The following is a 16,769-nucleotide window of genomic DNA, read 5'->3' as shown; positions in this document are numbered from 1 at the left end:
AAGGGACATGTGAAATTTTAACTAGGGAAATATGCGGGTGAGGTTATTCCAAGAAGAGGTATTAAACAGAAGCACAGAGGTTAAAAAGTTTATTGCATATTTGGATAATAGCTTGACTAGAACCTAGAGTTTAATCAGTATAGTAGTTGTTTCAAAATAAAAATAGTTCTGATAAGAGAATGCTGGAAATAAAGTTAATTTTTGGCTATATTAGGGAAGACCTTAGATGCTAAGTTAAAGAATTCGTATTTCATCTGGTAAGAAAAGTCAGATTACTCTCAGGTTTATGAGATTGGCTTAATGGATGTTAATATTAATAGAAATGAAGAATTTTTGATGAAGAACTTTTTGAGGAGGTGGAATTTGTAGAGAATTCTGGTTTTAGACCTATTACATTTGAGATGCTAGCAGAATAATCAAAGTGGAGAAGTTCACTAAGTGGTGAAAAATGAGAAAATGTAGTAGGAAGAGAGAAAAGGGCTAGACATACAGATGTAGGAGTCATTTGAATAAAGTAACAGTCTTTGAAGTAGATGAAATTGCTTAAGGAGTGTTTAGGAAGGACAACTGAAAATACAACTCAGTGGGAAAGTTCAGCTTCATGGACAAAAAGCAAGAGTCAAGGAAGGAGGCTAAAAATTTTTAAAGAAGTAATAAAAACAATCTAGTGTGGTGCCCAAAAGAAAAGGAGGAGTTTCAAGAATGAGAAAGTAAAAGTAATCTCTCATGAAGGGAAAGCCAAGAATGGCTGAGGAAAGGCCATGTGTTTGGCAGTTACGAAGTCACTGACTTTTAAGAAGCCAAATTGCAGAGGGTTATAGAAAGTTTGGCATTGAAAAGAAAATAAGAAAAAATGTAGCCCAAGGGCCTAACACTGTTGAGAAAAGCTTTTTTAGAGGTAGGAAAATCTGAGAATATTTTTAGATTGATGATAAGAAGTTAATAGCAAGGAGAAACTAGAGCTTTAAGAGGAGAGAAAGAAGAGTTAGCCTTTGAAAGAAGAAACACTGTTTAAGAGGCAAAAAGGGTGAATATATAAAAAATTTGGAGGCAAGAATAAGAGTATGGTTAAAAAAAAATCTTTTGAGTTGAGGAGGATATTAATTAACCAGTTTCTAGTGTTTCTGAATTCATAAAATGTTTCTGTAGCCTATGAATTGCCATGCTATCTTTGGTTCCTCTTCTTACCCCCATGTCTATTTACTTGGAAAATCTTGTTGATTCTGCTTCTTACATATCTGGACAATCTCTTTATGTCTCCTTTTTTGGCCTTCTCATTTCTCTACCAGTGAACTTGAATCCAGCTGAACATTTCCCACCCCTTTTTTTGATATGACCAAGTATTAAAGTATTTCTGTGTTTATAAGTATGAATTCTGTTGGTACCTATGAGATATTTGAAGCACTCAGATAGTATCTCGTCGATTCTCACAAGCTCCCTTAAGTAGGTGTCAAAGAGTATTTCTGTTTTACCTTGGAGAAATTCAGAGACCAAATATCTCAAAAGTGGAACAGAAGTATTATCTTATTCATCTTTTCTGAATATAGACTAGATAATATCCACCACAGAAATAAATTGTGACTTTTAAAATGACTTCTTTTAACTACACTTCTACCAAAGGATAAAAATCACTAAACATATTTAAAAAGTGTGAACAGTACCATGAACTTGTTGAGAGAGAGGAAAAAAAGTGCATAACTGAACTGCCTCTGTGTCAGACCTACTGAATTCATTCCGCAAGTTTAAATGCCTAGAAAACAAGGCTTCTCAGCTCTTCTGAAAATTCTTTGTAAATTTTTTTGGAGCCAGAAGAGGGCAGAATCTTATTTCTTAAGTAATAACAAAGACATAAAAAGGAAGATATAAGTGAAAAAAGTATCTGATTTAGTCTATAATTTCTGGTGATGTCTGATGGAGAGCTTTTTTTTCTTTCCTGATTACCATTCTCTTCAGTATAACACAGATATTCCCATTTTTACTGAAATGGTCCAAAAGTAAGTTAACATTAAGATACAGTTTTACCAAATGTAATTCTTGATTCTCTTTATTATATAAGTGAATAATAGTTTATGATTTGCTTTTAGCTAGAAAATGTCTTTTAGATGGCTTAAAAATAATTGAGAAGAAGTGAAACTCTCACTGTTTGCAGATGACATGATTGTATATATAGAAAACCCTAAAGAATCTGTTGGAAAACTATTAGAAACAATCAACAACTACAGCAAAGTTGCAGGGTACAAAATCAATCTACAAAAATCAGTTGCATTTCTATACGCTAATAATGAACTAACAGAAAGAGAGCTCAAAAAGATAATACCATTTACAATTGCATCAAAAAGAATAAAATACCTAGGAATAAATCTTACCAAGGAGGTGAAGGACCTATACAATGAGAACTACAAGACATTATTGAAAGAAATCCATGATGACATAAAGAAATGGAAAGATATCCCATGCACGTGGATTGGAAGAATAAACATAGTTAAAATGTCTATGTTACCTAAAGCAATCTACAGATTCAATGCAATCCCAATCAGAATCCCAATGACATTCTTCACAGAAATAGAAAAAAAATACTAAAATTTATATGGGGCAACAAAAGACCCCAAATAGCTAAAGAAATCCTAAAGAAAAAGAACAAAGCAGGAGGCATCACAATCCCTGACTTCAAAACATACTACAAAGCAATAGTAATCAAAACAGCATGGTACTGGTACAAAAACAGACACACAGATCAACGGAACAGAATTGAAAGCCCAGAAATAAAACACATATACGGACAGCTAATTTTCGACAAAGGTGCTAAGAACATGCAATGGAGAAAGGAAAGTCTCTTCAATAAATGGTGTTGGGAAAACTGGACAGCCACATGCAAAAGAATGAAAGTGGACCACCTGCTATCACCATTCACAAAAATTAACTCAAAATGGATCAAAGACCTGAAGTTGAGACCTGAAATTATAAAACTCATAGAAGAAAATATAGGCAACACACTATTTGACATTGGTTTTAAAGGAATCTTTTCGGATGACATGCCTACCCAGACTAGGGAAACTAAAGAAAAAATAAACAAGTGGGACTTTATCAGATTAAAGAGCTTTTATAAGACAAATGAAACCAGAATCAAGATGAACAGACAACCAACCAGCTGGGAGAGAATATTTGCAAAACATACATCTGACAAGGGGTTGATCTCCATAGTATATAAAGAACTCACACAATTGAACAACAAAAAAACAACCCGATCAAAAAATGGGCAGAGGAAATGAACAGACACTTCTCCAAGGAAGATATACAGATGGCCAATAGGCACATGAAAAGATGCTCAACATCACTAATCATCAGGGAAATGCAAATCAAAACAACACTAAGATACCACCTCACGCCTGTTAGAATGGCTATAATCACCAAGACAAAAAACAACAAATGTTGGAGAGGATGTGGAGAAACAGGAACCCTCGTACACAGCTGGTGGGAATGCAAATTGGTGCAGCCTCTATGGAAAACGGTATGGAGATTCCTCAAAGAATTAAAAATAGAGATGCCCTATGATCCAGCCATCCCACTACTGGGAATCTATCCAACGCACCTGAAATCAACAATCCAAAGAGGCTTATGCACCCCTATGTTCATTGCAGCATTATTCACCATAGCCAAGAAGTGGAAGCAACCTAAGTGTCCCTCGACTGACGATTGGATTAAGAAAATGTGGTATATATATACAATGGAATACTACTCAGCCATAAAAAAAGACAAAATCGTCCCATTTGCAACAACATGGATGGGCCTGGAGCGTATTATGTTAAGTGAAATAAGCCAGAAAGAGAAAGACAAACACTGTATGATCTCACTCATATGTGGAATATAAACCAACACATGGACAGAGAAAACTGGACTGTGGTTACCAGGGGCAGTGGGAGTGGGGGTGGGGGGTGGGCACAAGGGGTGAAGGGAGTCATATATATGGTGATGGACAAACAAAAATGTACAACCCAAAATTTCACAATGTTAGAAACCATTAAAACATCAATTAAAAAAAAAATAGAAAAAAAAAATAAAATATTGAAAGCATTATAATTTAGTAGGGCATACAGAGGTTGAAAACAGAAGCTGAAATTTAGGGCCGGCCCCATGGCTTAGTGGTTAAGTGCTCGCGCTCCACTACTGGCAGCCTGGGTTCAGATCCCGGGCGCGCACTGACTCACAGCTTCTCCGGCCATGCTGAGGCCGCGTCCCACATACAGCAACTAGAAGGATGTGCAGCTATGACATACAACTATCTACTGGGGCTTTTGGGGGAAAAAACGGAGGAGGATTGGCAATAGATGTTAGCTCAGAGCCGGTCTTCCTCAGCAAAAAGAGCAGGATTAGCATGAATGTTAGCTCAGGGCTGATCTTCCTCACAAAAAAAAAAAAAAAAAAAAACAGAAGCTGAAATTTATATATTTAAGAATATTTAGTGAGTATGTACTGTGTGCCCACTCCTGTTGTAGGGCAAAGGGAAAAATGAGAAGAAAGAAAAGAGAGAGCAAGAGAAAAAGTACATTATCCTTTTGGGACCTCACTTTTAAAGAGTTTGTAATATAATTGGGGAGATGACTCAGAGAGCCTTAAATGACCATAATCAAATACCAGGGAATGTGATAGAAACTCTGTAATTCAGAAAGAGAAATCATTGTTCAGAATATAGTATTTTTAAGACAACTCCATATAGAGGTAGAATTTGAGCTGAGCCTGAAGTTTTAAGTAAGCAGAGAGGAAAAAAGAAAGAATTGACAGGCTTAGGAAGTAATTTGGGCAATGAGGCGGGTATAGGGGACACCATCCTAGTGGTTGGAGTAGAGGGTTTCCTGGTGAGGAATACCAAGAAAGTAGATTGAGCAAGTCAGATAGAAATTATATTTTGGAGTGCCTTGAAACCTAGGCAGAGGAGTTTAGGCTCAGTACTGTAGGCAAGAAGTAGCTAGTGTATATTTTTTAGTAGAGAAGGAATTGATCTAATAGTGGTTTGTAGGATTTATAGATCGAATAGATCTGAGGCCCAGGTGGCAAGAGTGGAGAAGAGCCTGAGCTAAGGAAATGGTAGTAGGAATATAAAGGAATAAACGTAGAAAATATTTCAAGGGAGAAATCTGTTGTCTCTTGTGACAGATTAGAACTGGGGAGTAGGGGATTAGAGACGAAGACAATGCCATACCTCCAGGAGAGAATTAGAGTTGTGGGTGTATCACGGGTAGACACAGGGGAAATTGAGAACCAGTAAACATTAGTCTGTGCTTTCAGTCTTCACTAGCCTCTGAATTGACTCTAGATCCTGAGCTGAGTTTTTGTTTCAGGATCTATAACTTGGCTTATGATATAAGTGCAAAGGCTTCCCCAAGTCTCAGATCTGTTCACGACAAGGGCTCTTAACTCAAGGTCTTTGAATGCCTTGCAGTTACATGAAAACTTTGGTTGTGTGCATTTTTCTGGGAATTGAGTCCATGTATTTCTTTAGAATCACAGAAGCAGCTATATCCTTAAAATAATAATAATAATAAAAGTTAGGAATTGTTGATTTGGTAATAGAAATCAGAAAAACGAGGTTTGTGTCTCAGATTTGCTAGCTACAGTTTTTTTATTTGTTAACTATAAAGAAATGATATGTATTGACTATACATGTGTTTTAAATTAGTGTGAATAACTATGCAAATGTGAATTATTTTGATAATCATAGCAAAACTGATATAACTGCCCAGACAGCTTTTTCTGGTGCGGTCAGCTCATGGGTATAAGCAGCCCCTCTAGGTTCATCCCTGTCCTAATCCTCATCCTTGGGCTCTTCCAGGATACTAGACTTTCTTCAAGACCCATGAACATGATCACTTTTATAATTGAATATTATTCTTTTACCTCATAGCTATAAAAAAAATTTTCCTATTCCTCTAACATATGTCCTATTGTTAAATTACCAAGTAATACTTATAAATCCTTGGGGTGTAAGCAGAAGAGATCATCTTTGATAATCTCAGAGTATTATTCAATTTAAGACGTATGAGTCTAGTCGTGAAATGTCAACACATTTAAATCCAAGCACTAGGGATTTGTAAAGCAGAAAAGACCGTGACTTCATGAAGTCATATATTACTGCAAAGAATGTTCTGGTCTTCTGTGAAGGGAATTTGGCAATCTGCTTTTCCTTTCATTTTATTTTCATTTGAGTTTTCTGAAGTTTGAATTTTTGGATAATGTCTTTGGTTTTATTTTCCTGCAAAACATTAGGAGTTGTGTGTATGGGAAAAAGTAGATTTGATATAAAAAAATTAGACCAGTTTATAATAACAGTATTTTGCTATAATTCAGGCCCATTATTACATTATCACTTAAATAGTCAAACTTGCTGTTGGCTACATGAATTTGTTTGGTACTTAGTTTGAAACATTGAGAGAGTACATTCCAAAATATAGCCAAGTTGGCTTCAGTTCATGCAAACAGATTGCCTGCTGCAAGTATAAATAACCATATTTTTTTAATTGAATCACTTTCATGTTTTTCTTTATATATTTGAGGAAAAATAGAAAATAAAAGTTAGATGAGTGTTATTAGGAGCATTATTTTTCTTACTCTTGGGTTTATTTTAACATTCTTAAAATATTTTTTACTTTGTAATCTTTCCTAGTAAACTGCTTTCTGATAAAACATTTCACTGTTCTCAGCATTCTGTGATTTTGCCAAAATGTAGTTTTGAAAGTATCTGTACTACCTCTCTTCATTTTAAAACAAAATTCCACATAATGGTAGACCTCCAAAAGGAATAATTTGGTTTCTGAGATTTAGAGTGCCAGCTAAATTGGAATGCTAACAGTTAGAACTGCTTTTTGTAAAAAATGAATGTATTTTTTACTCCATGATCTTTATGTAATATACATGTTTTAAATACATTTATAGTAACTGTCTGGAGGTGAAGACTAATTCAGTTTCTTTTAGTGGAGGCTGTTAGGCAGTAAAAATACGACTATATTTTAAACAAGAAAATGTTCATGTGCCATAATATTTATAGTAAATTATATAACAGTTTTAAATGATGTCGTATGTTACACTATATAAACTCTTTTCTTAAGCCAGACTCTTTGTATATATTATCTTTCAGTGATTGTACACAGTGGTATAGTGTTTCACTTGATATGATTTTAATCACTGTTAGGTTGAACTTGAAAGAAAGTTGGAATCCGCAACTAAGTCTAAACTGCATTACAAGCAGCAATGGGGACGAGCTTTGAAAGAACTTGCCAGACTTAAACAGGTATGTAGTTTATAGCTGATGATGGATTATTCTTTTTATGTCTTTTTCCCTTGATTTTTTACAAGTTTGCATATTTGGCAATATCTGGTATGTTGAGATGTCTGCATTTCAATCTCCAGTGCAATTTTTGAGATTATGGCCTTTTTTTTAAAAAATATGTTATATATAAGATCTTTCTTTTTCTTAATTAAAAACTGAAACTTTTAGGTCCTTTTGTTTTTAATTGCCAACTGTTCTCTTCCTCAGAAGAAATTGGGAATACTTTCTTTTACTTGCACTTACAAAACTACCATTCTTTTCCTCCTTTTAGTATTAATTTCTTTCCATTGAGAGTGCCTTTTGGGGGAGAAATTTAAAGATAACTTAAAAAATTTAACATGTCCTCAAATTTAAGAACATATTTTAAATGTTATTCCTAGGAAGACAGTAATGTATTCAATTAAGAACAGGAGTCACAGGGAGTTTTGCATAATTTTACAAGCGTTTAAAAGTGATAGTAGTTTCCCAACGTCTTCTTATGTTACATTTTTTTTCCTTCGTGCTACTAGATAACAAATGCTGTTAGCTTCATGAGAAATATATCTTAAGATCAAATAAAATATGAGCAGGATTTTTATTTTGAATCTAATCTACTTGACCTAAAACTTTTAACGATTTAAAGTAATGGTTCCTTTGTTCTAAGTTTTGCTTTTCTTTAATGCATCAGTTTTATTCTGAATGAAATTTTATAGATAGAGTCTTTCAGATTTGTATTTTTCTTAATGTGTCTCTATAACCATCAAATGCATTAAACATCTTTGTGGTATTGTACTAAATGCTTACCACCTTCGTAGAGAGTTGGTACTAGACTGCATAAGAATAAATAAGGCAAACTGTGTTAATATAGCTTGTGGATGGGTTGAGATTGTAAACATAAGTATAAAATAATATTACAGAAAGTAAATATTCTATATATGCTCACAGGACTAAGGGATGAGTGAATAACATATATAGTACTGGGGGCCTCCTGTATTCGAGAAATTTATAGATATAAGTAAAACAGGTCTTTCTCGCAGAAAGCTTACAGTTTAGTAATAGGGAAGAAGAACTATAAACATAACATTTACTTTCTAATATTAAGAGCCCTGAAAAGAACCATACAGAGTACTCAGGAGGGGAAAGGACATTTATTTAATAAGACTTAGGAAAGGTATCAGAGAAGAGGAGGTATTTGAGATGGACCTCTGAGGAATTGATTGTGATTTAGGAAAGTGGGGGTAGGGGGAGGATGTTGTGAATATAACGAATAGAATGATTATAGGAAAGACACAAAAAGCATTGACTCTACTTGGAGAACAATGGAGAGCCCATTTTAGAGGTCATTTCAGGTGATAAAGACTGGAACTTAAGTGGTAGCAGTGGACACATGACACAGAGATTCTTTTAAAAGACATGGTTTTGGTAGATTCTGTATTTGATAGATTCTACCACAATATACCTGATGGGAATGCAGAGTAGAAAGTCAAAGATGATGCCAAGAGCTCAAGCCTTAGTGTCTGGAAAGAGAGTTTTCCAGTATCAGAAATATGGTTATTAAGACAAGAAGCTAATTGGGGCAGGAGAAAGGGATAGGACTTACATATTTGGACATTTTAATTTTTACAGAAAGAAATTCAGCAAGCAGTTAGAAATATGGATCTGATGTTGGGAGAATGGGCTTAAAAACAGATGAAAGAATCCTTTGCAGAGGTGATAATTGAAGCTGTGACAGAACTTAGAATTCTTTTGTTTAAGAAGGAAGAAGGAAAGCTGATAATGGAAATAGCAGCTAGAAAGAAAGAGGAGGATAATTATAATGATACTGATAGAGAAGTTAGCATGAATCAAAGGCTTACTATATGCCAGGTGTTGTGCTTCATATTTTTTCATTTAAGATTAAGATATTTCATATCTTTTCATTTAGTCCTAACCAGTATCCCTATATAGCAGGTAATATCATTCCCATTTTATAGATGAAAGAAACTGAGAGAAGTTAAGTAAGTTGCACAGGATCACACAGGTATTAATTGATAGAATTAAGACTGAAACCATTTGACCAGAGTCCAGGCTCAGGCTCTTTCTCCTTAATAGTTTCGTTCCATAGAAGCCAAATAATGAAAGAATTTCAAGGAGAAGAACGTGAGCCATAGAAGGCTTTAGGGATTTCTGACAGTTTTGAGGCAGAAATCATGATTTGGCATATCCTAGCAAGGAAAATAGCATCATTGACTGTTAGATAGACTAGCTCTGATAATAAGAATTAAAGTGACTTTGATAGAGAAGAAGCTGATATAAAGTCATGATGCCAAGATACTTAGGTTACATACAATACAATAGGGAACAGTCCCTGTGTAGTTAGGAGCAAGGAAATATTGTGATAAAAGTAGCTGCTAAAAATTACAGGATACAAATTCTATCAGAGGCAGCATATGTAGTAATTTAGAACGTGGCCCTGGAGTCAAAAGAGCTGGGTTGTATCCTGGCTCTACCTCTTAACTACCTCTGCGACTCGGGTAATTTAATCTCTCTGATTAGTCTCCTCATTTGTATAGTGAAATTTTTCCTCACAGTTGTCCTGAGAAATAAATGAGTGGTCTGTAAAGCATTTGGTGTACAGTGTTTGGTACATCATATGTGCTCAATAAATGGTAACTTGTTAAAAGGAGATGAGCCATAAAGCTATTGTATAGTGTTCTTGGTTTCAGTTGATAGGGACCTAATTAGACAGTAGCTTTGGATATTGATGAACAGAACAAATATTGGAGGGGTTTGTGACTGACTAGCTGTTCAAAAAACTGATAGGCCTCAACAATAATTTAAAATTTTTAAGTCTAGAGAACAGGAGGATGTTGTTAGATGGTAACAGCAATAGAGAAGTGGGGTAGGATATAGTTTGAGTAATAGTATTTTGGATGGTAGTTTAAATAGATGTTCCGTAGAAAACTGTGTGGAAGGGGGAAAAAAAACATATGTAAAGGCTAAATGTGCAGATATGCAAGAGTTTCAGCAGGTGAGCTTCCTAAAGTTTGAATATAAAGAGATGAAGTGCACGAGTCTGAAGAAACATCTGTAGTTATTTCGTTTGTTCATTCTTTCATTCATTCAGCAAGTACTTACTGAGAGCCTACTGTGTACCTTGCACAGTGTTGGATGCTCTAGATACAGCAGTGCTCTCCCAAGGAACTTAAAGTTCAGCTGGCAGGACTGATGTTTAACAGGAATAGAGCAGGGTGATGAGAAATGCAAATGAAGTTATCAAAAATAATAGAAAATAAGTATTAGAAAAACGAGGACAAGGGAGTTATCACTGTATTTTCTCACTCAAAGCTAAGGGAGAAACATTTCAAAGACAGTGTTTCAAATATCACTTTTATATTTGAAATCATTTCACGTTTTAAAATAGAGAGTAAATGGAGAAGTGGAAGATGGTGCCTGCCATTGAAGAAGTTGCAGAGTGAAGGATAAGAGACTAGTGCAATGGTAATTCATTATAAGGCATTACCAAAATCAGCAATGAAAAGATGGAAAAGCGTTAGCTGTTGACTAGGGTATTTCCTTTGGAGAAATAAGTAATTATTATTATTATTTTTTTTTTTTTGGAAGATCAGCCCTGTGCTAACATCCATGCCAGTCCTCCTCCTTTTTCTCCCCAAAGCCCCAGTAGGTAGTTGTATGTCATAGTTGCACATCCTTCTAGTTGCTGTATGTGGGACATGGCCTCAGCATGGCCGGAGAAGCACGTGCATCGGTGCGCGCCTGGGATCTGAACCTGGGCCGCCAGTAGGGGAGCGCGCGCACTTAACCGCTAAGCCACGGGGCTGGCCCCCAGTAATTATTAATTATTAAAATATAATTTAATTATAATTGTGTTTCTTATTAAGAAATATCCCTGCAAGAACTTTTTACTTGGGGAAATTGATTATGTTCATATGTGTATATTGACAGATGACATTGTTTTCACCGAGGTGGTTTGTAAAATATAAGCAAGTAAATAAATGATGTTCTGAAGAGAATCCTCTAAGTTCATGGCTCTGTTAGGGTTACACTGAGATATTCAGGTAGACTCCTTTAAGGGGAGATTCAGTGTAAAAGGCTCCCACCCAAGTACCCCTCCTTCCTAATACATGCATCCTCATACACTTTTGCTATCTTCTGGATCTTTCCATTTAATCCATTATTTTCTGTTTACTCTTTCTTCCTGTATATTTTCTACCCTCTTGCCCAAAAACCATTGGCAAAGTAATTTTAGCTATTCCTAATAACAGAGAGGATATCACAAACGTTCAGATGCCTCCTTTCTCTTGAGTGTATAAGTGTATTAAGAAGAAAAGAAAACATGGTATTAAATTACTGGCTCAACTCTAAACTTCTACTTCTTGAAAGAAAATAGTCTCGTTCTTTGAGTGCAGTGATCTTCATTGCAGAGCAATTCTATTCCTTATCCCACAAACTTTCTGCTTTAGAAACGACACTGTAAATAGATTTCAAGGTCACTAGGAATCAATGATGTTCTACAGACCACATTTGAGATTCAATGCTTTAAGGAGAAATGTAATAGACCTTGAGATTACCATAGTGAATTGTGCTCTGCCACTAACTGTTTTTGGAAGATTAAAATTAATAACTTCATTAAATAGGCACAATTCATATGTGTGAAAGTTACTTCCATTTTTTTCTAAAACTCTTTATTAAAAACACGTTTATTGTGTTTGAATGTAAAATTGGAATCCTCTATCTGCTTTTGTTCAGAGGATTGTTTGTACAACTTTTTGTTTAAATTGGATTAGTACCATGTTAATTTTACATTGCCTCTGGTGAATAGCCACGGGGCTATAATCTCTGCCAGTAATTTGTCACAGCAAAATCCTCTGGAGGGCCATACAAAACATTTGTGTAGTACGGATTAGACGTCGAAAGCCGTATCTTAGATTGTTAATAAATGTTAATGACAAAACCCAGCTGGTAAAGTTTGGAAATAAGATCTAATGCTTGGTGCCTATTGCCAAAAGAATGTTTAAACAGAGATTTCCATTACTCAAAGGTGACCTAGTATAGTCAATTTGTGAATTAAAAAATCATAATCTTCTAATTATTTAGAAAAAATCTTTTCTTCTGATTCACAACCATAGAAGTCTGTGTTTCCAAGTTGTACACTTTTTTGTTCTTTGTTAACTGGGTAGGCAACAGCTGTAAATTATAAATTATAACATAAAATAAGTCCTAAGTTAGAAAACAAGGAAATGATACCCATACTTCTGAATTTGCTATCTTTGGTGCAGTGTGTAACACTGACTTTAAAAAGTTCTAGTTCTGAGACATTTAAGGGGTAATTTAGTTTCCTTTTTTTCCATCTCCATGAAGATACAGTATAGAAGTATTTTTAAACCATAACAAATACTTGAATCAAATTGTTCTACAAATACCTGAGTCAAGATTGTCACTTTACTCTTTGTGTTCTAAGTAACATAATTACTAAAAACATTTATTGACACTGTAGAATATAGTTATGTAGGAAGAATAAAAGCCACTACTTTCTAAAAATAAATGAGTCATTATTAAGAGATATGAATTTATTATTGTAGAAAATTTAACATTTTTATTATGTCAGATATATTAAAACTAGGTATGTTTGCTCCCAGGACAGGAAACAGAACTAAGATTTTGGGTAGGATGTGGGTCCCTTACCATATTTGTGCACAGTAGATCTGTTTAAAACTAAGCTGATATATTTAGTTAAAACAACACAGACTTCATTGGCTGACATCAGTACTATCTTGTCCAGCCTCCTGCTTATCCACTCAGAGTAATTAATTTGATTAATTTATAAGTAATTTAGCCAAGGATGGGATGTAAATCTTTGTTTAAGAAAACAGTTGGAGGTCCAAGTCTTGGTTAAAAACTGTGTCTTGAAACCATCCAGGCCCTCCTACTGACTTGTCAGCTCTGGGTTATTTTCAGAAAACTTTACTTGAGTTCCTTAGTTTAGTTGTAAGTTTTTCCCACAGACTTACATGGTATGTGTGAGTGGGAGAGTAAGTAGTGGCCACTTTTTAGCCGCTGTTTAGTCTAGTGTATGTATGTTTACATCTCCTCTCTGGATTTATAGGCAGCCAAGGCAAAATAAAGATTATACTCACTTGATTGAAGAGGCTTTAACCTAGAGCACCTGGCAGCAGAGAGGATTTCTTTCACTAACCTCTAATTTTTGTGTGTGTATGTGTGATTATTATTAATGCTGTATACTCGATTAAAAATTTAAGGCATTTACAGGCTTTTCTTATGTTTTAGAATTAAAATGTTTCAAGTTTTATAAAGTTACAATGTGGCAAAGTAACCTAAAATTAAATAATCAACTTTTTATTTTTTCTGCCTGCAATTAAACTTGCTCAGTGTAAAAATTGTAACTTTTGCAGCACCATATAACATAGCAGTCATCAGTAACCTTATCCCCTCCACCACCAGAGATGACAGTTTGGTGTATTTTTGTCCAAATTTCTTTTCCTTTCTTTCTTTTTTTTTTTTTTTTTGTGAGGAAAATTAGTCCTGAGCTAACAGCCATTGCCAATCCTCCTCTTTTTGCTGAGGAAGACTGGCCCTGGGCTAACATCCATGCCTGTCTTCCTCTACTTTATATGTGCGACGCCCGCCACAGCATGGCTTGATAAGTGGTGCGTCAGTCCGCTCCCAGGATTGGAACCAGCAAACCCTGGGCCGCTGAAGTGGAGTGCGTGAACTTAACCACTACACCATCGTGCCGGCCACAATAATTACTTTTTAAATGTAATATATCATACATTCCAAAGAGAGAAAAAAAAGATTTTTATATACCCCAACCCCTGCCTTCTAATTTAAGAAACAGAGCATTATCAATGCTTTGGAAGGCTTCTGTGCCTTTTCTTAACTGCATCCTCTCCAGAGGTAACTACTGTCCTGAATTTGATACTTATTATTCCTTTGCTTTTCTTTATGATTTTATTATATTTAAAATATTGGTAAATAACACTGCTCACTTTTGTATGCTTTTAAACTTTATATACATGGAATCATTCTTTTTGAATTATTCTTCTGTGACTACCTTATGTGATTAAAAATTGAGATTTAGCTATTTTGCAAGTAGCTATAGTTCATTTTTATTGCTTTATAAAACTTAAACATATGAATATACCACAATTTATTTAACCAGGCTTCTTTCAGTGGACATATTTTTTCCAAGTTTTCTTACTGTAGGACAACACTGAAAATTTTTGTACATGTAAGAGTTTCTCTAGTGTTTATATCTAAAAGTGGAATTTTTAGTAATAGCGTTTGCACATTTCTTATGCTTCACTAAATATTGCCAAATTACTTTGCAAAGTGGTTGTACAAATCTGCAGTTCCCAAGAGAGCTGTATAGTTGTTACTCTTTACACCATGTCCAACACTTGGCTGTTATCAGATGTATTAATTTTTTCCAATTTGGTGGGTCTGAAATAGTGTCGCTTTGTGGCTTAAATTTTCATTTCCCTGATTGCTGACTTTAAGCATCTTTTCATATGTTTATTGGCCACTTGCACATCTTCACTGTGGAATGTCTTTTTATGTCTTTTGCTCAACAGAAGAAAATCAACGGGTAGTCCAGATTTTGGAGTCACTAGACACAAAGTTTGAAATAACTACTATCACTCTATTCTAGAAAGTAGGTGATGTGACAGAGAAACGTATTAGAGAAGTAGAATCTTTTAAATCAGAAAGAAATTCTGGAACTGAAAAGTATTGCAAGTAAGATGTAAGAATTCAATAGATGAGTTAATAGCAGATTAGACATAGCAGAAGCAAGGATGTGTGAACTAAAGGTAAGTCAATAAAAAGTATCCAAACTGAAACAGAGAGGAAAAAAGATGGAAAACACAGCAAAGAACATAAGCAACATATGGGGTAAAGTATATGAGACAGACTACCATTTGTGTAACCACAGACTGCTGTCTTAGTCTGTTTGGGCTGCTATAACAAGATACCACAGACTCAGTGGCTTATAAACAACAAATTTGTTTCTCACAGTTCTGGAGGCTAAAAGTCCAAGATCAGGGTGCATGCATAGTCAGGTTCTATGTCTGTTGAAAGCCTGCTTCCTAGTTCATAAATCGCCATCTCTTCACATGGCAGTCTTCACATGACAGAAGGGGTTAGGGAGCTCTGTCAGGCATCTTTTATAAGGGCACTAATCTCATTCATGAAGGCTCCACCCTCATGTTGGTGTGACCTAATCACCTCCCAAAGGCCCCATTCCCTGGCACCATCACATTGGGGATTAGACTTCAACATATGAATTTTGAGGAGACACGAAGAACATAGCCTAGCTGCATCATAGTAAAATTGCCAAAAAGCAAAGAAAATGTTAAAAGCTATGGAGGGGCAGAGGGAGACATTGCCTTCATAGGAGCAACAATAAGACTGACAGATGACTTTTCAACAAAAGAGAAGGAATTCATAGGATAGTGGAATAACATCCTTAAAGTACTGAAAGAAAATAACTGCAAACTTAAAATTCTGTACTCAGTGAAAATGTCCTTCATAAATGAAAACAACTTCAGACTTCTCAGACTAACAAAAATTGGAAGAATTTGTCATGGCAAGCCTAAAGTAAAAGAAATACTAAAAGGTGTTCTTCCCAAATGAAAGCACGAGAATAAAGAGCAGTGGAAATAAATATCTGACTAAAATATAAATGGATGTTGATTGTAGAAAAACAACAATCACAATATCTGTTGGGTTAAAAATATAGAGAATTAAAATTCATGACAAAAATAGTATAAAAGATATAAAGGGATAAATAGAGTTAAAAGTTTAAAGTAGTTGCATTATCGGTGGAATTGTAATTTACATTATTTCTAAAAGGAAAGTAAAAATGAGTAACAAGCTAATAGGGGGAAAAATTGAATGACATAAAATATTAGATCTAAAAAAAGACAAGCAGAGAGAAGAAGGAACGTAAAATAGATGGAACAAGTAGAAAATAGTAATATGTAAAGATTTAAACCCATGTATATCACCAATTGCTTTAAATATAAATGAGCTAAATACTTCCATTAAAGACAAATATTAAATTAAAAACTGAATTAAAAAAAACCAACAGTATGCTACTTATAAGGGACACACCTTCAATATAATGATACAGAATGGTTGAATTTAAAAACAGAAAAAAACATATACTGCATTAATTCTAACCAAAAGAAAGCTGATCTAGCAATACTTTATATCAGGCAAAGTAGACTTTAGGGGAAGAGGAATTACTTTAGATAAACAGAGTTTTCATAATCATAAAAGGATCAGTTCACCTGGAAGATGATAATTTTAAATTTGTATGCACCTAATAACAGCCACAAATTTATTTAAAACAAAAAATCAATAGAACTGAAAGGAGAAACAAAATGATAATAATAGTAGATTTTACCATAATTCCTGGGAAGTGATAGAGTAAACAGAAAATCAG

General features: G+C 34.7%; 1 protein-coding gene across 6 annotated transcripts in view; it reads left to right on the top strand.

Annotated features, from left to right (window-relative positions):
• Positions 1-16,769, top strand: part of CEP120 (centrosomal protein 120) — a 76,458-nt gene that overhangs the window by 47,384 nt on the left and 12,305 nt on the right. For 5 of the 6 annotated variants that reach the window (XM_058539417.1, XM_058539398.1, XM_058539388.1 and 2 more), the window contains one exon: positions 7,184-7,282. The exons of the other annotated variant lie outside the window; for it this stretch is intronic. In XM_058539417.1, coding sequence (XP_058395400.1) covers positions 7,184-7,282 — 99 coding nt within the window. The remainder of the gene's footprint in view (positions 1-7,183; positions 7,283-16,769) is intronic. 6 annotated transcript variants of the gene reach the window in all.

Source organism: Diceros bicornis, chromosome 1, assembly GCF_020826845.1.
Source record: "Diceros bicornis minor isolate mBicDic1 chromosome 1, mDicBic1.mat.cur, whole genome shotgun sequence".
Classification (NCBI taxonomy): domain Eukaryota; kingdom Metazoa; phylum Chordata; class Mammalia; order Perissodactyla; family Rhinocerotidae; genus Diceros; species Diceros bicornis.
This window is presented reverse-complemented; position numbering and strand designations above follow the sequence as displayed.